Raw genomic sequence first — 24,323 nt, 5'->3', positions numbered from 1 at the left:
TGAAAGGAGTAAGAAGACTTGAGCTACCCTTTCAGAGCTTATCCTGAGCTGAAACAAATCTTTGGTGGTGTTAGCATTCATCTTCCAAAGAACAGAGAAAACCAGTGTTTTCTATTTAAAACCCACAAGGTCAGAACACGATTATCTGCGTTAATTCTTGTGAGAGCAAAATCCTACAGTGTTCAATTACTAAAATAATAGCAAAGTAAAGGTTTGTTTTTGAGGGGTTCTCATGTTCAGGCTTAAGGAGTACTACTGGTCTAAGCAGAGAGATCAACTTCCGCAGAAGTCCTTGACCACAATGCCCTTGGACTGACTTGGATTGTCCCACAGTAACTTCTGCATTTGAAGAATAAATGTACTTTTATTTATTTAAACTTCTGGAAAACAGAAAATTAGATGGTTATGTATAAAAAGCTAATGACCTCTATATAGAGAGATACAGCCTATAGGAGTTCCTTGCTGGGAATATGAGATAGAGTAATTTTGACCGATACATAGAAGAGATAAGAAAAAWTCCTTGATGTAGTATGTTTGAATTCAACAAAATGTATCTTCTCATTTTTGGCAATTGTTGGGAATGCCATGCCAGAGGGGTTAGATACTAGCTGGATCATGGGMTACCCGTGGCAGAGTCCAGGAGGTCGTGTTGCAACATGTGAAGGACTTCATTCATCCCCAAAAGRATAACATGTTACTGTCCCTCTAAGCTGTATCATTTGTGCACAATTAACTATTCTCGTTGAGAGGATTTGTAGCAGTCTAGTTATTTTCGTGGCAGCCTTGCAGGGCTGAGGGGAGCACAGATGACMCTCAGAGAGTCAGAGAAAACAAGTTGGATGGTGGCAATTTTCAAGTGACAAAGAGAGACTCTGCAGGTTACRTGAAGTGAGAGAACTAGGTAGCGTTCCTCAGCTTAAAGCACCGTCTTACTGCTGCTAAGGTCTTCTAACTGCTGCCTTTTCAATGTTATATATTGTCTAGAGGAATCGGGTGCTGAGATAGCCGTTGGGGCAGGGGTAGGCATTGCTTAAAGACCAATGAAAGCAAAAGAACAGTGTTTGTGCATATCTTAATTCAGTCTTATCCTGAAGTGCCACAGGAAATGCAACTATAGCAAGCTGGGCTGGAGGGGAGTCTTCRTTTCCAAAGTTACTAATCTTTATTATAAGCAACAGAGAGACTATAGGGGTGAGCAGAATGCCTGTTGTGAGAATTAGCCTTGTATGTGGTGAAGAAAACTAGTGCTCTGCCGTTTTTCTGCTTGAACAGAGCATGCGAGCCTGTCCAGTTCTGTGCTAAATACAAGTATAAGATGGTCTTCCACAGTGCTGGAAAGACCCTGGTAATTTAAGAAATAGAGCATGAGATTCTTGGCTTCTATAAAATAGCTCTAGCTAAGCTGTGTTGATTCATGCCTCCTTAGGACCCGGCRCAAAACATCTTTTGTTAAGCACAGCGTGGTCAGTCAACATGGAGGTAGTTGGAGGATGCTGCAAATTATAATGCGGAGGCTGACAGCCCTGGACCATAGCACAAATGTTTCTTGATCACTTGATTCCAAACAGAAAATTTGTTAACTTTTTAAACTGCAAATATATAGATCTGTCCTGGGGATAATTTCCTTTGTAAATACCTGATCAAATAATCCCATAAAGCAAAAAAATATAYGTTGCATGTGATTTGATCTAGTTCCTATTTATTGGTCATTTTGATGCTGTAGACAGCAAAATAGTAATATGAACATACCAACTCATCTATTAACATACTATGCACATATAGATAGGGAAGAGGTAATTTTATATGTAAGATGGAGAAGGCAYGTAGTGTGGTGATACACTGTAGTCCTTTTGGGCTGGAATAATTTTATTCTCTCTATTCCAAATCTTCCTGGAATTGTATCTGAATGTACTCCTCGTTGTTTAACAGATGATCGATTTCACTTCTTTCTGGGCAAAAGCAGACAGTGGAAAAGGGAATAGGTTGTTACATACTTGCCATGCTTCTGAGTTTTCTCAGAGGGATCTGGTACAGAACAGGTTGTGTACTCTGATTGAACACCTTCTCTTTCTTTGTAGAAGAAGGTTGTTAGAGATGAAGAGAAAGTCCAAATGTTGATTGTTTAGGAGTGTACTGTGCATTTATTTTTTGAATGGATAGGCTGCAAGTGGTCATTAACAAATTATTTTACTTACGACTTTTGAGAAAAATAGTGAAACGGATTTTTAAAATGTTATATTTTCAAGTACTTTTTATATTTCCAAGTACTTAAAGTCTTCTGCATGGACATATGTCCATATTGTCATGAATGCTTTTAGGGAAACCAGAAGTCAATCCCAATTTTTTTTTCTTATAGCTGAATAAATGCTTCCCACAATTCTTAGATGTTACTRTTGCTCCCTGAATGTCTGTACTTCAGTACATATGTTATTAGGTCCCTGAGCAGAGAAGCAGTAAATAGCTTGATATCGGCCATATAGGTTTTAATTCTTGTTTTAAATTTCAGCAGACATGGTATTAGACACTCAGTATTCTCTTTTGCTTTAACTGTTGTTTCCTGTTGGAGATAYGATCTGGAAGTGTTAGGAGTCTAATCCTTATCTTGCATGTCACAGTCACTATAGCATGTTAGTATGGCAGTGGCTTTGCAAAGTTTGTCCTCTTTCTCCTTTTTCTATAGCCTTAGTGTTATGAAAGCCCAAATTCACCCTTACTGCCATTTGGAAGACAGCGATCCAGATTTTATCTCCACATCTCTCAAGAGTATCGTCTGCTTTGATTTCCTTAATGAATTTTCACCACTATTATTTTCATCATTTCCTCTCCACTGATACCAGTCACTTATGACCTATTCCAATCTTAAAGAACTTTTCCCTGCCTTCAGTGTTCTTGACTTGCCTTCTTTGCAAACCACACTCRTATTTTATTGTGAATTTTTCCATTTCTTGTGCTTTTATGGATGTCTTTTTAGTTCTTTAGAACCTTTATTAGCATATTGCTCAAGAGCTCTCTTGGTCTCTATCAGCATCTTCAGATTTTCATCCTCTCCATCTCCTCCTGTCTCTATACACTTTCCTGGCTGTTTTGCCCAGCCCTATAGATTCCCTTGTGTGACAATACCTTCTCAAATGTTTTACTACCTATGTACAAGTTTTTTTCCATTGTCTCTAAAATCCAGAAATTCAAATCACTGAGCAGAACAAAATGAAAGCTCTAGCTGCTTTCTGTCTTTTGGCCATTGCATCTTTATCTCAGATTCATATAATAATTTAGGTTGGAAGGAATCTTTTGAGGTCACCTAGTCCAGCCTCCTGCTCAAAGTATGGTTAACTTCAAAATTAAATCTTTATTATATCCTACTTTTTTTTTTCCTGAAATGACTTCATTTCTGTTTTTCTTTCTGTCTCTGTTATTCACTAAAATTTGTATGAATTTCATTTCTCTTTAGCTCATGCAGTRATTATCATATCATTGACCTGAAATCCAAGAACATAATGCCGTTGTGTAGAAGSATCTTCCTTTCTTCTGCTTTACTAGTTCAATGCCACTTCTGTTCCTTGCTCCCAATTCCTGCTTCTAGATTATCCCTCAAAGTTCTCTCACCAAAGGCTATCCTAGCCTGCGTCATTCCAGCTTTTTGTCTACCTGCTCTTTGCTTGTCCTCTTACTCTCAGATTACTGTGCATCTTTGCCCATCTTGCCACCGACTCCTAGAAAGCGGCTTTATCTTTGGGTCTTCACAGCTGTTTTCAGTGAGCCTTTAGGAAAATATGCAAGAATCTGTACAAATCACTTGCACTTCACTTACAGTCTCATTCTCACACACCGTTCTTTGCTGTCCTTTGCTAAGCACTATCTACCTCAGACTGTACACTCTTTGAATTAGTTTCTTCTTTCTCAAATATGTATGTATCTTTCCAGAAGTGATCATGCCTAACAAACTTCAGTGTATCTTTATTACCGGTAGCAGTGCATCATAAGGCAAATGCTAGGCTAAACTGAGAGTTTCAGTTATAAGTTAGCACATCTGTTATTACATGATGCCATAATTCACGAAGATCTTCCCTGAGTCTCTGAGTCTTACAGTCATATTTTTCTTTCTTTCTTTAGTTGCTATTTGAACTCTGCATTTAAACTGTACCTGTAAAATAATGATTGAATTCAAAATAAGCTTCAGTAGAAAAGCTGTAAATTAGGCTGGAATAGAATCTCTTGTGATTTATTCTGCTTTTTTAACATTCTGCTCTATTAACTCTATTTGAATCTTACCTTCCACTAATATTTATTATAGTSCCTTGTTTCTTAAGATATCTGTAGGGACTGTAAAATACCAAAATGTGCTTATTATCATAGTTACTGCCTAATTGTCTAATAAGGAAATAAATGTGGGTGAAACTGATTTTCAGTAGTCCCTTAAGGAGTTCTATCAAATTGAATTATGAATTGATCATTAATTAAAATGATCCATTAAATTCTTGGATATGTAGCATATGTACTTTATTATACTACTCCAGGAATAACCATCTGAGGTTTGATGCATATCTCTGGGATGCTACACAACTGGAGAAACACATAGTCTGAACTACAGGAAAAATAAAATATGATAAGCTTTCCTCTGTGTTACCTCTGTTCTGCGGGAATAATGTTCATGCTTTAATTTCTTGACTGCAGTGAAAATTAGATGGGTTATTACCTATAATTTGCCTCTACAATTGAAAAAAAATGACTTGGATGTGTTTTTGGCACATCTTTTTCTACTATAATTGTTAAGTCTCATGATATTCAGAAGTCTAATTCTTTACAAGATTTCTTCCAAATTATCTTCTATACAATTATAACTTTTTGAAAAACAAATTGCAACCTTTTTAGTTAATAATGGGGATTATGAGGTAGTTAAACAGAGTTATCTCTCTTTTAAAAGAGGAAAATTGAGGCATAAAAAATTATTTGCCCATGATCATGAGAAGTCTGAACTCCAGGAATAGCACTGACTCTGTTGTCAGTGTTGAGACATTTTCTTATTATTTCCAAGCCTGTGCTCTACCTGCATGCCACTTCTTCCTCTTCCCTGGTATTTTACAGACTTTGGGAAACGTATTTATGAGCATGATTGCCCATTTGGCAGCCAACATATATTTGCAACATAAGAAACAATAGTTACATAAAATGGACCATCAACTAATACTGTAATGAGGAAGTGGCAGTAGTGCAGGTGCTCAGAATTTGTTTAGGATGTTTAAATTTCAGATCTTCTAAGAGTTCAGGTTACGTCCACTGGGCACTTTAGAGTGTAGTCTTTTGTACTTGCAGAAATGTGTCTCTTTTGTCAGAGGTGGAAAATGAAATTCTTTATGAAGAATGAAAATGAATTCAGTAAAAAGTGGTGGAGTAGGAGGTAGGTTGAGAGAACTGGATGAAAGAAAAACAATTTAATTTGAAACGTTTATTTTGCTTCATGGAGAGTTTTTTCATAGCTTCCTTTTAATCCCTGATTACAGAATGAAAGTAGATATGCTGAGACACAGCTCTACTGCTAAACCCTTTTGTAACAGAATTAAATTGTCTTTATTGTACAGGCTTATTTGATTTATCTGCATTGTTTGCAGCAGTGATTGCTATGCAGTCGAAGGAAAACACAAATGAGAAGCTGTTATTCATGTCGCATCTGACAGGCACTTACACGTATCCCAGAAGCCATTACTGTTAATAATGCCTACTGCTCATTACCAAGGCTGAAATTTTCAGTGCAAATAAAATTGTCCTTGCTTATGTTGGTCCAAAACAGTAATAATTGGCATTGGTTCACTTAAATACTAGAACAACTCAAATGTTACTGAACTTAAAAAAAAAAAAAAAAATTGTAAGTCCAAATTCATCACAGTCTTTAAATGTGTATTCCTGGTATCAGAATCAAAATGAACATATCTAACATATATACACTGTCCTCACTTCAGCCATCTTCCAGGATGGAGGAATGATTCTTCCTAAATCAGTCTTTCCATTGGCGGAGGCTGCACCATGTTCCACATCTCTACACGAGATCCCTCCTTCTCTTGCCGGCTGGGGCTGTAGGTCCCTTGAGTCGCCCGTTTATTGGCAGCAATGACTGAAACCACGAGTGCCAAGAAGAGGATCAATAACAAGGCCAGCGTTACTGAGCCAATGGAGGTGAATATGTTCGAGATCAAGTCAGTTGKCAACTAGAAGGATTGAAATAATTGCAATATAATTCATGTTAAAAGAATACTGAAACACACTTGAGGTACCATGATAGGAAAAGAAAAATCATTCTAGGACTATGCACGAAAGAGCTACTGTTGAAGCACCATTTATTGGAAGTAAATTGGCCCTTCCAGATTTTATACTTTAGACACTGCTGTAGTGCTATTTAACACACAAAGCAGAGCTGGATTAATTTCATGTAATGACTCATTTCATTTGACAGCTTCCTTTCTGTCTGAAAATCATCTGTGAGCTAATATGTCTGTAGACTGTTGTAGTAATTCAGGAGTTACTTGCTTAATCGTTTTAATAATAATTCCTTGTCTGTGATTTGCTTGGGAACAGGTTATTGCTAGTCTTTACTACTGCAAGTCAAACATGAGCTGTTTTCACTGAATATTAGTCACATTTCTATTTCTCTTGCTGGAGGACTCAGATTTCTGGGAATACTTGTACTTACACATTCAAAATTTGCTTTCTGTAAATATTTTTTTAAAATATACTATTTATATTGACATTCCTGACAGTAAACTTTTTTACTAGCATACTTGCCTGAGTGCATCTGAAATCCATTTAGTGAGAAATTAGTATATTCTTATAAATATGTTTTAAGATATTCATCCAGCTCTTCTTCTAYGTGTAGGCTTTGTACCTTAATCTACGGAAACACACCCAGTCCAGGATAAATGTAAGGATGCTAGGATTTTGGTTTTTTGTCATGTAGTAGTAGAAAACATGAGGATGTCAGAACTCAGGGTGTATAAACAAATCTTCCATTAAAAAACTTCAGACTAGAGAAGTCTTATAGTTAGTAGATGATTGTTTTGTACATATCTATACATGTGCTTTTGTATGCAAAAAATGTTTCTGGTGATGGAAGCCAGACGGAAATGATGTGGTCACTACAGACAGAATGACCCTGGAAGGAACTGAACTTCTGGGCAGATTCTGCCATCATCTTTTGATTTGTATTACAAGTGACAACTGAACTGCTGTAGATGAATGTGTGCTTGAGGGTGAACTTTCAAATCCCCAATATTTAGAAATGGSAAACAACAGATCAAACCCCATTTCACAGTTAGATACTACATGTTACAGAATATTCAAGTGACCTGCTTACATGAGATTTCTGAGGAAGTGCAGGTATAGTCCTGAGAATTATGATGATTTTGCATACAGTGATGATGTACTATAAGTGGACTTTATTTCTGTGCAATTGCCCTGTGTACGTTGTTTGGACACACACTGCTCAGATTCTTTTCTGGTAGAATGACAATGCCAGAGGAAAAATGTAAAATGTTAAAACAATCCTTCCTCCTTTTTTTTTTTTTTTTTTCCCCCTCTCCACTTCCCCAGTGATGTAAAAGGTCCTACTGTAATACTAAAGGCAGGTTTGGCTCAGGGATTCTCTCTAGGGGATGCATGACCGGCTAGGGTGGTATTTTCATCTGTCCTTGATGGCTGTGTATTATAGTTCCTGTGATATTTTAAAATATTTTTTTCTAATAGAAATAATCTATGCCAGGTGACTTGACTCCAACTCTCAAACAAGGTGACATGAAACATGTTGGTCTATTAAATTATATTGGATCAGGAAAGTCATTTCATCTTGAGATAGTGTAACAAGCTATATTTGAGATATGAGTTTCTTTTTTTATATTGTTAGATTTTAGGACCCTTGCTCCAGTTGTCTCAGGCAGACAGAAAATCTTCAATAGAAATTTTATTCCCAGAAGCTGTATATTATTTTCATCATATACTTTGGTAAACTGAGGAACAAATAGTCTAAGCTAGCTGTTCCAAGAGTGGAGTAGAACTTCTGTGAACAAAATATCCTTCCACGGGCAAAGGGATGATATTTCATAATCTYTGATTTATGAAATTTTGGACTTATCCTTCGTTTCTTCCAGTCCATACTCATGTAATTTCTATTGTAAATATATCTGTATCTATGAAGACATTTTCATTTACAGTATCTTTCAAATTCATTTAATTTTATTTTTAAAGATAAATTTTATGCAAAGGAGATGGTGAGAAAAAACAAAAACTTCTGAACTTTTAAAAATGCAATTACATATCTGAGCCTAATTCTTAAGTTAAAAATCACCATGGTAGGAAAAATTATTGTTCTGCATTAATTATTTATTATTGAAATCTTATCTATAGTGCACCAGTAGTAATCCAGTAGACATTTTGTTGCAGTTCTCATTTCTGTTTAGTAACTATTATGGAGAAGAAAACTTCCTTGCATTTGCTTTGGTCAGCCAGTGAACTTGAGAAAACCACTGAAAATTGAAAATATTGCCTATGTATGCATTGRATAAAATATTACCTCTTGAGCCTAGTGCATCAAAAAACTACGCTTCTGATGAAAATCTACAAAGTTGTTTGGGGTAAACCATAATCAGATACACGGTGAACTTTGTTTCTGTGTTCACCTTGCTTCTAATTTCTAAATATAAATTTGAAAAAAGTGGCCCTTACACAGTCGTTTTGGGTGGGTTCTATTGATCCAAAAGATCTACTCTTCATGTGCCGCCTCCCTAGTGTGTCACTCACAGATCGCTGCCCAGGTTTAAGGTAGAGGTAGCCCCTAAGCAGGAGCAGCAAACACCTGTAGAATTGCCAGCACGCTCTGCAGTCTGGTCTCATCAAAAGCAACTGTTTCTTAAGTAACTGATTGTTGAACAGTTTAGTTCATTTGGAAAATGAATTGGCTGATCTGGGAAAAGAATCTCGGAAGTTCTGTATTGGTCATCTGTTTATCATGGTATTTGGTGAAGATGGCAGACAAGTAATAGTAACTGGTGATCCTGAAAAGAGAAGTCACTGAGCAGTATTTTCAGAAACATATTGCTGCTGCTTAAGACAATGGAAAAGAAATTTTTGTTAGTGATCCTACAGTCACTATTTCTATTAGGGATCCTATTTTGCATAATGGTAGGGAATGAACTTCTTGAATTTTGTTTGAATTTAGTGAATAGCATCATCTGCAAAGGCAGGAGGAAATGCAAGAAAAATGTTTTGTCTTTCTTAAATCAAAGATTTTTTGGCTTGGGTAGTTTCATTTCAAAGCTGTTTTTTAAAAGGTTTTAGAATTGTTAAATAAAAATGGATTAAAAGTTTTAGATTAGGTTAAGTAAACTGTTGGATAAAGTGAAAATTCATTGTCGGGCTTGTTTTTGCTTTCCATTTGGCTATTGAGCRTGAAGATTAATTATTTAGCCTTGCTTACTTCATTTGTTTTGTAAATAAACAGATATTTGGATAAGAAAGGCCTAGTTGACAAGTCAAAGCACAGCAGCATTTATCAGTCTTTTATATAGATTATTTTTCTGTGAACAAGCCTTCTTCCAAACAGTAAAGTTAYAACAAGAGAATATTAGGAATTTGCCATATACAAACATTTCCACAAGTTGCAAATATCAAAGGCAAGTGGAATAGTGCAATGGAGCCAGCAAGATACAAGGGCAGGTATTATGGGGCTCTTTCCTGTGTGTGTTTTACATCAACACGACTTTGCTGATCTAATCCTGCTTTATGCCAATATGAGGGACGAGAATTATAGCCCCAGGTGCCAAGTACTCAGCCAGAGTTAAGGAGAGAGAACAGGAGCTGTCTTGCCAGAGCAGCAATTGCTGTATGCGCATGAGAGGAGCAACACACGCTTCCTCTGGACACTGCCACCCTACTAGCTTTGCATAGGAGCATGTCTTGGACCCAGGGCATGTGTCTCTGGGATGTGAAAGGAATTGCGTATTGCACTCTGAAAGCAGAAGCATGCCCCCATTCCTGGGCATTAAGAATTAATCAGCCTTCATTTCAGCACTCCCGTAGAAATATTCCTGATTCTGGATGCTTAGCAACACAGAGACATCAACATGAGCTTTAAAGTACAGGAGATTGCCAAGCCCTGGAGAATTCCCTTCTCTGTCATTCAGATGCTGTCTGCGAATTCGGCAGCTGCTTGTGTGCACGGGAGCTTTAGCTGGCGAAGTCTCTGGGTCCTGAGTCCTGACACCATTCATGAGGTTATCACTTCATTCACAGTAAGAAAATCTGATCCATGCCATCCAGATTTACTGCCCCCAAATCGAAACCATTTGTTAAAGTAATGAGGGATGATTGGCTCGAGTGGTCATAATCCATGTCAGAATTACTTTGAAAGGTTTAGGGGCATATAGGGATAATTTGAGTAGCCAAAGAAAAGCCATTAACTTGATTAAAAAGCCTATAGATACAGTGAGTATATTTCATTGAGGATTTACAACTGTCTTATCAGAAAATTATTCTGTTAAAGGTTGAATTCAAATAAGAATCTCAGTTCAAGAAGAAATCCAGTCAGTCACACACAAGTCTATTATAGTAAGATGCACTGATAACTCTATTGGGAGTCTACGGTTTGTTTTCAACAGCAGGAAAGCGGCTATAAATCTGCAGATTTATTTTGTTCCAATACAGGTACCTTAAATTAGCAGCACATGAAGTCCTCTTTTCTGTGATTTTTTTTCCACCTTCACAAACAAGCACCTATTGATGTCCCTCACATCATCTATAAAAAGTAGCTGCTCTGCCTATATTGAACACCAGCCACCTGGTCCCAAGAGTTGTATTGACTTCACTGTTGGGTGCTTATTTGGACTTACGTAAACTGAGGAGACTCTTGTCTAGCTGAGCCAAATACTGCACAGGATTTTGGAAATTAGAAGCTAATTTTCTAATTCTGTATATATTAGCTAAATGCATTAACTGTTCACTTTTTATACTTTTTATGCTTTATCCTGGTTTCCTCCTTCATATTTTTGTCCATGTGGGCACTTACATTATGAGTGTAATTTTAGTTATTAGTCAGGCAATTTTCTTTTACCTATACCAATATGTACAACAGAGTATATGAATTATTTATTCTCTTCTACTTTTGATATCTGTGGCAACAAAGGAGGCAGTGCTCATGGGGTTTGTGGTGCACCACAGTTGATTTTCCACTGTTTGCCACTAGTGAGACCCCTGCTCCCAACTCTTTTTTTTTCCTTCTGTCCACCTTATATGTCTTCAGTGTATCTTGTGGGCTTCAAAAGTGCATTTTCTGTGGCACTCCCATTGGATAGTCGTTCTTGCTGTGTCTCTGCCTGAAGGAAGTCACACCTAGAAGTTACGACATTTGCTGTACTTTAAACCTCATGCCTATCAAGCTTCAGGATTATCTGATAAAATAAGTATTTTTGTTCTCTGAGAAGCAGAGAGAGAAAATCCTGACCCATAAAGACAGCTGTAGGGCTGCTCTCTCATTTTGCCTTCTTAATGAATAAGAGCAAGAAGTCATCTTATCTAGAGCAACAAAGTGGTGCGAGATCCACCACCAGCTTTGCTGAGTAATTGTTTTCCTTTGGACATAATGTACCAGACATGTATTTCTGTTATTGAAATAGATCGCTAAATGTATTGGCAGATGGAATTTTTTCATGCATACAAACTATGAGTGGAAGACTGAAGATGTTGTTTTACAGATTCTCTTTCAGGTGTAGGTGTTTTCTGATTGTGATGTGTGCAGTAGATCCAAAATATAATGCATACGTAGATGATGTCCCTTGAAGCTTGTTCTTTCCTGTTTAGGACAGGATTGGATCCATTAATTTTAGCAGAGTTTTTATAAGTTGATGAAAAAATGGGATTCAGAGTTTTCCATTGATACACCTTCAGTTAAACTTCACAGTTTTGATCTGCTGAACGTCTAGCAGTTATCCATCTAATTAATTCATGCATATCTTCAGATAAAAACAGCTTTTAAATTTTATTTATTAATTTCCTGTTACTTAATAGCTTCTGATGAATGGTGAATAGCTGTACRTACAAAAACTTGCCTTCACATATCCAAGTTGCTTCCTCACTACTATAAATAGATATTTAGCCATTACCTATAGCAAAACAAGYAAGACAAGTAATACAGTTAGTGTAAGTAATTAGGTGAGTAATCCTTCTTTATTTTTCTATTTTGATGAATATTTTTGCCTGAATATTTTTGCCTGAATATTTTCTTAAAATGTCTTAGAAGAAACCATATTCACCATCTTCTCTAATATTTATTTAATTATAAAATGTAGTTTGAATAGTTTATCTTAGTTGAAACATGACAGTTTGAATGAAAGAACTTCTTGAAACCATCAACCGTTAGCTTTCATAAAATTGCTTTTAAAACTAAAGCATAAATACAGAGAATTATTGTTAGCAGATAAAGTAATAACTTGATCATCTGGACTGACTAGTTATAGACTAGAAAAATGCAATCTGTCTTGTCAAGGGATAATTACTTTCATCTGCAGTGTCCTGTGAGAAAACGAAGAAGTCAGAAATCTAGGGTTAACTGGGCTTGCAAGGAAAGGAGTGCTGCTTAAGCCTTCCTTCTTATATTTGAAATCACACTACTGTGACACTATAGAAGTTAATGAGGAAGTTTGCTCTAATTATGGTGGAGCAAGAAACTGGAAACTGAACATGGAGCACTCTAAAATGTTGCAACTAATTGTAAAAGAGACTTCAGTTAAAACAAGGTTGTTATCCACACTGGCCTTGATCTTCCAGTCAGATCAGCTTACACAGATATCTTCTGTTTACAGTATTAGTGTTCTGAACGTAGCTTTTCAAACTCGAAAGCTCACTTTTAGGAATTTGTCTCTAAAGAACAGGCTACATAGAGTAACTATAATTTCTGTAACTATTTGTAATCTTATTGCCCGGCTTATGCCAGGCATAATGCTTAATGGAAGTGGTCCAGCCACGAGAACAGTGGTATTCAGAGCATCTGGGATAGGTCTGTCTTAGGCGGAAGAAATAGTACTTCTTTGGCTACGCAACTGAACTTGAGCTCAGCCATGCACACGAGAAAGCCCTTAGCTACATGCTTGATTGTAATCAGTCCCTTACGCTCACCACATGATATTTTACTGGATCAGTATCTCACAGGACAGAATTAAATGCCTTTTCTCTTAGACAGCTATGGGATGGTTATCTACAGAGAAATGATTTGGCTGGCAGTTTGGGAAGCAAGCTGCCATCAAGCTGGGGGCTTTTAGAACACTCCTTGATAACATTTCTGCAGCAACTGCCAGTGCTAATTTTGTAAATGTGCTCCAGCTCTTTTTAAGATCATCATGCTGGTGCAGCACAGATTAAGTGTGCAGCTCCAATGTGTTGTTACGAGATGCCTTTTAAAATTCTATTGACAGCCTGTGGTGTAAAAACTTAACCATCTGCTACAATCTGAAAGGGTAAGAGGGAAAATCTATAGCTGGTGTAAACCCAGGCAAATCATGCCGAGGAGGAATTTGTCCCAAAGCTGCTAAGTCACAGACAAAACAAATAATATGACAGTGTTTTAGTAAAGGTGTCAGTCTCCAGGGCGTATCGTCCCTTTTCAGTTTGGGAAAAGCTTTGSGGTATCATACATAATTATTATTTATACATGGGTAACAGTATATCAGGTGTTGTCTCTCCACAGGGTATACCTGCATTACAGAATTGAAAAATGAGACTCTCTGAGTAAATCCTGGGGATGGATCGAAGGCTTGCCAGGCACACATCTTGGGAGGAAGGGCTGGATAATATTTAAAATCAAAAGAATATTACTGTAAACAGTATCTTTCTATCACTGCCCTSTGTCTAGCTGTTTTGAGTTTACTGCTTTTATATAGTTGCCATAATAGAAATGACCCCTGGAAAGGAGCTTGGAAGAACTCACAGTAGTGGCCTTTGAGGAAGAGTGTTYCTGGTGTTATGGGAAAAGAGAAGCGGGTGGAGGCGGTCAACGAGTTAAACCCAAAAGCAGGACAAGAATAGGAAAAGATGCTACAGTGCTGAAGATCAGGGCAGATGGCTCTTGAGAAGAGAGATTCAACAGACAGAGTGAAATAGCTAAAATGAAAGAAGAAAGAAGAGTAAATTTAAAAACCTGCTTTCTTCATTGACTGTATAGGGTTGAGTAGACYATTGTGTGAAGGATGATGCTCTAACACTGAAGACGATTCTGGTAAGAATGACAACATTTGGATGTAAGAACTGGGCAGGAAATGATAACACATGCTATCAGTGTTATGCTGAGGTGATACTAAGCCATTTCCAATGCAAACTTTTGACTTTCAGAATTTTACACATTTTTTTTTGTGATTCTAGATGCTGATCTTTTCCGTATTAGGGAAAAACATGAGAAATTTTGCTGAGGTATTTGCATCCTGGCAGTACAAAGTSTGTTGAAGTGAACACCTGCATGTTGTTTCCCGTCCCTACCATGTATCCTCATGTGTTGTTTTCACCAGGCRCGATTCACTTGTTTTCTATTATCCATTTCAGTCGATTTAAATGGAGTTGCGCAATCTGAATTGAGGGCACAGACTTGGTTGCTCARTTTAGAAAATTTTCAGTACTCAACACTTGAGCTAAAAGATCTCTTCTTTAATTAGTGCTGTTAGTGGTAGAAGCTCTTTTATTTCTGAAATCAGATCTTTGAAAAAGCACTAAATATCTGTTGAAGAGCAGCATCACATGCAGAAGCAGGCAGCTTCTGTGGGCCTTAGTCCCCGAGTTTGGCAATGTGAAGCCAGTTTGTCGATCTGCCCCTAGTTCCTGCTTCTCTGTAACAGTTGCTGCAACATACAGTGAAACTGTCGGTTCCTGCCTCTCCCTGCTTTCTGTRGGGACAAGAAGCTGCTCTGCCCAACAGCAAACTATAAAGGGGCCGGTGGAGCACAGTGTAGCTGGATCTGAGCTATGATTCCTGTTTTATTTCATAACTGCAACATCCCTACTTCTCTGCTCACCAGCTATGCTGACTATTTCAAAGACTTTCCATGAAATCCTTCTTCCTATTTGGTGCTAAGCTTCTGCAGAACAGCCATGTGTTGCTACCTAGCATTAATATGATGCTGTCAAGTGGTGATGAAGTAAGTAGCTATGTGGCTGTTTCACACTGTCAGACAGCAAGGTATCACGTCAACAGCTAGCCTTTGCTGGGTGCAGCACTTAGATTGCAGCCATCTCTTGCTTCCAACTGTAAATATTAATGGTGCAAGATAGACCTTTATTGACTACATGATACTTGCCTTAGCACAGTACATGACACTGTCACATTATTTAGCTAATTATATTCCTTGATAACAACTTTGAGTATGTTTTTATCCTGCTGGCTTTTTTCTAGTAGAAAGTTGGTAACTGTTACTATGTTTAGGCTTCAGTAGAGACTTTGGAAGAAATGCATACCTGAAAAGTATAAATGAAATTGTTAAAAATATATATATACCTCTACACCTGTAACTACTCTTTGAAGCTCTGTTTTAATCTGGATTCAGGATTTTGATTTGCCAGTGAAGTTACTGAGCTTTGTTTGTCTGACTGATGGATGGATTGTTTGTTTAGCCCACCTCCATCTGGTTGATAGGAATGTGTGGGTCTGTCTCTGCCTGGGAACCTTAGCCCTGTACTTAGGGATTCTCAGATCAAGAACTGCATACCCACTGTAATATCTAGTCATTGTATTAATTTTACCAGAATTCAATAGATTTGTGTTGGAATGTGGTCTGGATTAAGCCAGAAGTTGTAATTGCTTTTTGGATATTTGCTGAAGATGAAAGTAATTCATGGGGTCTATTTATATGTTATAGCCAGCACTGTACATAAGGAAAAGGACTCAAAATGCTTTAGAATAGTCTCAGCTTTCTACTCCGTGCTTTTAMCGTACTGCCACCTAAAGATAAATATCAGAAAACGCGTTGTAATTCAGATTAGAGAGATTTATTCTAATGTGCTAGGAAGTAGTTGCAGACAGTTGTCAATGTCTGTGTTTTAAGAGGATTTCCTACGCTTTCAGATTTTCTAGAAGATTGTCCTACTTAAAGATAGGAAAAAAATTGCTAGTTCAGCTAACTTGGCTTATCTCTGGTCCTCTAAGACAAGGCGTATTGAGTATGAGTGTGCCTTGGCTATGATTAATTTAGATCTGTGGGCTTCTCAGTACAGGAGGAACACTGAAAGTAAAGCATTTCTTACAGAGCATGGAGTCAAGTCAAAATCCACTTTACTGTGGATGTAAGCTACTTCTGCTATATCTCACCCTTTCAGTTTTGCCTTCCTCAGATATCAGAATTATTGTCTGCTTTAAAAAGGCAGTCTAAACATTCTTCCTGCTAAACTTCATTCTTAATAGCTTCAGTCTTAAATAGCAGCTTTCAGTTTGGAGATCCCCTTTACAACAGGTTAATGTCCTCTGGTCAGGGAGAGAAACTGAAGCACACGATAGAGACGTGATGAGCTTATGATCAGTCAGGCAGCCAGTGATGGAAATGGTTTTGTATCTCACTGCCTCCATAAATACCTGCCCTCTGGACCTACCCAGAGTCTAACACTCCCATTACAAATGAGGAAGTAGCAGTATCTGGCTGATGATTTATCCCTGAGTCTCAGTCTCTGGCAGCCTGTCATTTGCTTGATGCTGGTACAGCAGCTAGGACACAGGCCTGCCTGAGGCCCTGAGCAAGAAAATCTGAATCTGGTACTTCTGCGACTGAGCATTTTTACCATACAAGATTTCTCTTTGGAGTGAAGTATCATCTTCTCTGTTTAAACTGCAAGAATAATGCACTTACTAATAAATTACTCATATRCACATATTATGAATTTACAGTCTGAACTTATTTTTAATCTCCCATTTCTGCAACAACTGAACTATTATTTATTTTCTAAGCAAGAGGACCTGTGCTCTGTCTGAAGCTGACCAGTCAGCCGCTGCTCTGAGGGCAACTGCCGTAGAGGAGAACGTTGCCGCCTCCACTGGGCTGCTGCCTGAGGGCCCAGCTCCGCACCCGRTGGGGATATTGCTCGGTAAAGAATGCTGAAGGGCCTTGCATGACGATTTAAAGTTGTCTGAGATACTGAAATGATTTGTCTCCATCATTCTCAGCATTGGCAGTTGCCCTAAACCAATGACGACCCATTTCTTCTAAGTCAGTGTGTGCCTGCTTTCAAATGCCCAGGCAGTGGGGGCAGAGCAGGTGCCACTGTCCATCCTTGTGCACCTAAGATCTTTTTGAAGTTTCCAATATTTTTATTTTAAGGAGGAATATTAACCATGCACATATGTAAACAAAAGGCAACTGACCACTAGCAAGCTAAAAAGACTGTGGAATTAAACTGAAACTAAAGGCTTCCCAAGACTGTTGAACAACTTGCTCATAGGGTTTATTGGTTTTGTCTTAAGCACAGGAATAACTAGGAGTTTGTATAAATAGGAGACTTGTGAGTAAATGCCAAGAAATGACATGTTAAGTATTCAAGCACCCAACTTACAGAATGAATTTTTCTGTACTTCATGCAAACAGTGGAGTCAAATTTCCATGTTAAATTACTGCATGATTAAAATTATTTGTTATTCWGTTATTCTAAAATTCTTCCATATAGCACTGAGGAGCTCTTTGGATTTATACTCAAGTGTTTTCTTAAGATATTTCTGATYTCATATTTATTGCAAGATCAGTAAGGTAACTACATAATCAAGTAAGTTATATATAATTTTGGTCATACAGTAGCAATTTTTCCTGGAACAATGCTTCTAGTTCCTCTGTTACAAGTGTTTTTGGAAGAAGATAAAGTTGTCATGAGCTAGCAAGTTTGGATTCAGATCTTCTCAMGGTGAAATATGTTGTTTCAGGTTTCTGAGTCAGGCCAGTTATACTCKGATTCGGAAGCTTGCATGCAGACTTGGAGTCTTCTCCAGCAGCGGGAGAGGTAGTTGAGTACTGAAGAGAAACATCAGTTCCATGCTAATTCCAATCTACTGTGTCAGAGACTATTGCTTAGCAGCAGGTTATACCAATAATGTTTKTTTTTTTTTKTTTTKTTTTKTTTTTTKTTTTKTTTTTTTTTKTTTTKTTTTTTTTTTKKWWGTGTCATGGTTAAAATATCCTGGGGTAATCTTTGGCAGATTGTGGTCTCTCTTCTCTCTCTGTTCAGCTCCCAGTGGAGGACAACATAATAACACTTCGGTACCTTACAGATGTGCCATAAGTGTTCACTTAAAATGATTAAGTCATTCTTACTGAGCTAAGATACAGTCCAGGTGTTCAGTACTGTCCTAATCTGTGTGATTTTTACAAATCCATTATACTTAATTTTCCTGCTTGTGTCACTTCATTTCCCTCAGCATCGCTGTCTACATTCCTCTGCTGCTTTTAACTTTAAGCCTCTAGGATCTCCTTGGGAAACCACCTTTCTGGTGGCTTCGAGGAATGTTATGCAATACTGCTTTTCTTTGGGAATCATCTCTGCTCTGGATTATTCAGAGATGTCCTCATGAATTACTGAGCTTCTSTGGCAGTAATGAAAGTATGAGCAAAGAACTGTATGAAGATTATAACTTAGAAATGTGTAGRAAGCAACAAATTAGGCCAGCTTTTACTAGTGGTTTTAGGCCTATCAGGAAAAGTATGTCTCATTTTTGTGTGTATCAAAAGTAAGCATTTTCTTCTAGTCTGAATKATTTTTGCGTTTGATTAAAGGAAACAATAAAATAAGAAAGAACCAGATGGAAATTTCTGTGAGACACAGCACACCATGACTGGTGTGATYCTCCTGTGTAATATGCTGCACTAACTCACAAAAAGGTCATCTTTGAGATAAAAAACAGTTGTTCAAAAAACAGCAGTTGCATCACTATGTAAACTCTGTGGAAGAGGAGTATACCTACATACTCATTTCCCTGAGGGATTTGAGTCGGCCCAGATCAGAGGACTAAATGTTTGGCTCTGAATTTCGTGAATATGAACAGAAAGTAGCCATGGAGAAGATGTGATGTTGCCAGGGMCTCTTGATGCCTACCCTTCCTACTTCATTTATTCAGATTGTGAGATTCTGTTTTTTTTCTCACCAGGATTGCAGCTGTGACTCAACGAGTGCCAGCCAGGTTTACTGTGTTCAGACTATACATCCTTTTCCTGGATAACTAGGAAAAAGCAACAGAGGAGAAAAAAGTCTTGTCATAGGACTATCAGCAGGGCAACTGCACGTTTATTTTTGCCCACAAACCATTACTACTTAGACAAGACAGAGCAGAGAGTCCTGTCCCTCGGAGGGATAAGAGCTATGCAGCACTTAAATGTTACAAACGTTGTATCAGACAGTGCAGTTCTCCCTAAGGCTCTGAGCTCGTTTCTCTGAGTTACACTCCAAAGAGCCTGCTGTGTTCAGAACTGGCTTAGCAAGTTTAAGTCCAGTAGACAAGATTCTGGTCCAGTACCCACTGGCGTAAAGAGAAATCTTTCCATTTAAGTAACAGATAAATTAGACTAAACTATTGATGTGCTTAAGAATCTCCACAGTTCCTATCCCAGTCTTTTGCAGTGTCTAGCAAGAGCCAAATGTGTCTACAGCAATGCAAAATCTGCTCAAGCTAAATAATTACAAAGGTTTTTAAAGGGCACAGCTGCTGCTTCTCTTGTCCTTTCCATTAAATTACAGCAGTGTCAACTTTTTCAGTACTCTCRTTCCTCTTGAAAAGGGAATAATCTGTTCTCCCAAATATTCTTTGAATAAATTTGAGGACTTGTTTTTGATGCACATTTAAGTACAAACAATCTCAGATACGTATGTAACAAGCTCTGCCTCTCATTTAATTGCCTCTGTGTATCAAACCAGATAAATACTCCTGATCATCTGAAACCAAAATACTTCTCAGATCTTCAAGAAAAGGAAATTCTTTTTATTGCTTTTTTAATGGAAAAATATTCCAGAAGCTCAGTAAAGTGTGTAAAATTTTTCAGACATTGTTAGGAATGTGATTTCTTAGCAAGAACTGAAAAAGGCTCTGCACAAGAATGTACTTTACATGCACAGTTTAYCAAGAGATACATAGGCAGATGAACATGCCAGCCTTGTTTTATCTGGAAACATTATGGTTTCATGGACCTTGGGGATAGTAATCTTAAGCATGTGATTATTTTCTGAGGTATTAATACTATTCTACAAGATGTATTTGTTATCCTGAGCTAATCTGTTGATGGTATTAATGAGCTATAGAGCTAACAAAGTAAAAATAAAATAGTGGTTGGATTTTAAGATCATGGTTCCCATTTAGGCACCTGAATAAAAGTGTTATCCAAACAGTTTAAACTGCATCCAAAAGGTTATCCAAAGAGCTTAAACTGCAGTACCTAAGAAATTTCCTTCTACCTTTACCTGCCACTCTGTATATACAAACATTTAAGATGCAGGGAACTGTTGGTCTTTGTAATTGTAATGGCAGTGAATGAGCTTACTCTGAAACCATTTCAGTCCTAATCCTGCAGGAAGCTCCATGTRAAGCCTCACCCGCATCTGAATTCTCGTAGTGCTGGTGAACAGGACAAGCATCGAATCCCAAGAGATTGCTGCCATCGTGGTCTCATTATGAGTGAGTTACCTTTTTCTTCCCGTAAGCATTCAGGTGAAAACCTGGGCTATATTTTTCAGCTTGCAGATGAGGTTGCATTTTCTTTAGAAACTTTTGGTCAGTTAAGCTATTTGTGATTTATGGAACTAGAACAAATTTATAGTCTGGTTTCAGTCAATGTTTGGCCAAGTTATCCAGAAAATAGAAAGCATTGTGTTATGTAAAAGTGAAAGCACACAGGTGATTAGTGCCTGCTATTGGAGAAACACTGTGTTTTGGTATTAAACATCTAAAAGATGATAAACATCTATAAAAGATAAAAAAGATAAATAAAAATAAAAATATAAACACTTATATTTGTGAAAAAGTTCTGAAAATTTACCACTGAACATCACCTCAGTGGAAAATACAAATAAAAGATTTTTTAATACTTGCAGCGAAATAATTTTCTCCCATATTGTATTTTAAAAAGCAGTGTAAATGCAAAGGCAAAATTTGGGCATTCGATTAGAGTAGATAGCAGTAATCAGAAATGCCAGAATGTTGGTTCATGTTTGGATAGTCCTTAGGAAGAGGTCAGATGTATACCATTCATCTACAAAGATAACTGAAGGCAGAAGTATTTGTGCCTTCTCTTACCAAAAAAGCAAGTAAAAATAGAGCATTGGTTTTTTTATTTAATTGTTTCAAAGCAACTTCCAGAATCCCTTCTGTAGTTGCTAAGCCTGCCATGTTACTGGAAAATAGAAAAAATAGATTAAAAAAAACAAACAAATGTTAAATCTCATGAACTCTATGAGAAAAAGATGTAAAATTTAGCATTTGAACAATACAGGCTTGGAGTACCTGAATTTGTTATAAAGTGAGCAATGACTGAAGTAAATGCCCATGTGATGTGAATGTGAGTCTACAGGGAAAACATCAGAAGGTGAGAAAAAGGAAAATGATGCCATTGCAACATAAAGGATGGTGTACAGACAAAATGTGTTAGTCTGAATACTAAACGTGTTATGTGAATACTGCACTTGAGCTGATTCCTATACTGCAGAGTGTTACGCTGTCATATGTCATCTGGGTTCCCCTTTCTGCTTATATTTACCACGCACATTAAATATTCAACYGCTTTTCACTGATGCGTGCAGTAATGCGGGCCTTGTGAGGAGCCTTCTTGTCTTTTCCTGCTAAGACATATTAGATAACCTTATTGTCTTTGCATCCTAATGTTATGACACATTAAATATGTTTCTTGCAATATCTGTTTAAAATTTTTAGTTAAATCCCATGTGTAGAATAGAGGCTAATAGAAAATAGCAAAGGATATAAAGGCCTGTTCTGCTTTGAAAAACAACTGTAAAAATGGTATTGTGACATTTCCAATGACTTCCAGAGCAGAACGGCTCATTTTATAAATCTAAAGATGTTTCTTCTTACTCCACATTTGACCTGGCAAGGGAAGGGTTCTTTCTGGCTCATACCATCAACAGTAAAGATTCTGCCATGATGTGCGATCTAGAATTACGTGAATGACCCCAATAAATTCCAGGTTTTCTCCTACTCAGTTGTGCTGACTCTGCTAGGCTGATAAAAAGAGCAAAAACTTATTTCACTCAGTGAAATAAGATTATTTTAATAAACTATCATCAGACTGTAAAAGTTCATCTATGACATTGAGAGCTTTCTTGTAGGAAGGTGCTGGTGAGGATAAAATGAGAAGTATCAGTATCAGAAGTATCAGGGAATGCCCTTATAAGCAGACCCTGTGTTACACAGACGAGGCTGCCTGCTTCCTTCCCACAGCCTCACCCTTTGCTCGACCTTTGGAGCACCATGAAAGCCAATAGTTGAGAGCAGACTGCTGTTCCCTGGTAGCAATTCTGACCCATGTCCCACACCTCRTCTGAGAGAGAAAGCTGGCAAGAATGCATCCTGGGCTGGAGGCACTATCGTGATTGCTGAAGGTTGATAGTGTCAGTTTTAAACAAGGATTCACTCCTCTCTTCTTTGGTCCTAAAGTACCACTGGCTTCAGTATGAGTACATAACCAAGAGTGTTTTCAAACATTTCTGATTCCATGAGCTTATGTTACGGAGAGGCAAAAGCCTCGCTCCCAGTGGAGTTAGCTATACAAGACAGCAAATTCCAGAATAATGGTTCTAATTTTGAAAATATTTTACAATTTATGTTAGCCTTTCTCAATAGGTTGCAGAGCACAGGAGAAGAAAAAAAGTCATAGTAGATCCAAACGTGCTCATTCCCTAAGACATCAGTGTAATGCTGGCTGGTGGCTTAACTGTGTCTGGCTACCTGGAATCACAGACTGTTCAGCCACAGCTTTCACTAGGGCAAACTTGGAGCTGAGCTCTGCATGTGGCAAGACTCGCTCTTCATGCTGCAGATTGTAATAGCTGGGATAAGCTTTTCAGTGACCTGGGGTACCCACAGCTCCTTAGYTGGGGTGGAAGAGATGGGGCAGTAGGTGAGTGGCTGGTCTGAAAACCAGGACGCCAGTTGTTTTCAGCTTCAGTTGGCTTACCCACCTTTAGTTCGTCATTTAACCACACTCTCTGAGGTTGGCAGCTGAATATTATGGTGTTACGAGTGTTCCCAACATTAAGCGTTCAAACTTAGAAGAAAAATAATTACATTGCCTTAAAATAACTATATTTGAATACGAAAAATATATTTTTTAAAAATGTATGTTGTGTTTTTGRTCTTCTATGGCTTTTTGATTCTTCAAACCTAGGAGGGCAGCAATGTATCCTTTTAAATGACAGCTGAAATTGATGTGGTGGGGGATAAATAAAACATATCTTGGACAGAATTTTTTGATTAGATTAAAGCTGTTGACAGTATTGCTATCCTAGTTTCACAAATGAACAAACTTTGATGAAGTATTGAAATGCTCTAACCTAATGCAGCAGGAAAGACTGTAAAATTCAGGAAAGGAACAAATCCACACTGAACAATCACAAAGAGAACAAAGTTATTTCACCAAATACTTTCCCTTACAAATGTACAGATTTCTTCGGGAATTTTTGTTTTTTTATTTGAAGAAACAGAGCAAAAATACTGCTCTTGCACAAAACCTGTTAATATTAGAAATGTTTTCTGTTCGAGAGAAAAGGCTGGGAATACTTTCTTCTTTTCAAAGAATATCCTAAAACTCTACACAATTGTTTTGTAACCTCAAGACATAAACTGATATGAGTACTGGTTCAGAACTGGTGCACTGTGAAAACTAACCTTGACTGTATTTATCATTACATTGATCATTACATTGCTCTGTATCTCTTGGGGGGGGGGAGAACACTAAAACACTTCCATCTCAGTGTACAAAACAGCCATATGCAAGTGCAAGACAAACAGAGGTAAAGCCACAGTGAGACTCGTAAAAAAAAATGATGCAGTTATATAGTTGGTGTCCACGTCTTTCAGTCAAAATGATAATTATCCATTAATAGCCTCATAAGTATGAATATGGAAATAGCTAGAGAATGCRTTATTCATGAACCACTAGGCATTAATTATTGTAATCAAGTATCATTTGCTACATTCATATTACTAACCCTTGCTGTTAATGAATATATTAGCTAATCACTGTAGAGAAGATTCAATCAAAATTCTAAATGTCTGTGCTATGGAAGCCTGAGAGAGTTTTATTGAATTTAGATTCAATATTGRACATATTTTACAT

General features: G+C 37.5%; 1 protein-coding gene across 1 annotated transcript in view; it reads right to left on the bottom strand.

The window, feature by feature from the left end:
• Positions 1 to 5,934: 5,934 nt before the first annotated feature.
• The window catches only part of CRB1 (crumbs cell polarity complex component 1), a 116,709-nt gene continuing 98,320 nt past the window's right edge, over positions 5,935 to 24,323 (bottom strand). The window contains exon 12 of the mRNA XM_085312955.1: positions 5,935 to 6,200. Within this exon, the coding sequence (XP_085169081.1) occupies positions 5,985 to 6,200 (216 nt within the window). The 3' untranslated portion in view covers positions 5,935 to 5,984. The remainder of the gene's footprint in view (positions 6,201 to 24,323) is intronic.

The sequence above is a fragment of the Rhea americana genome, unplaced genomic scaffold (assembly GCF_003343005.1).
Source record: "Rhea americana isolate MKP2758 unplaced genomic scaffold, rheAme1 scaffold_371, whole genome shotgun sequence".
NCBI classification, from domain to species: domain Eukaryota; kingdom Metazoa; phylum Chordata; class Aves; order Rheiformes; family Rheidae; genus Rhea; species Rhea americana.
This window is presented reverse-complemented; position numbering and strand designations above follow the sequence as displayed.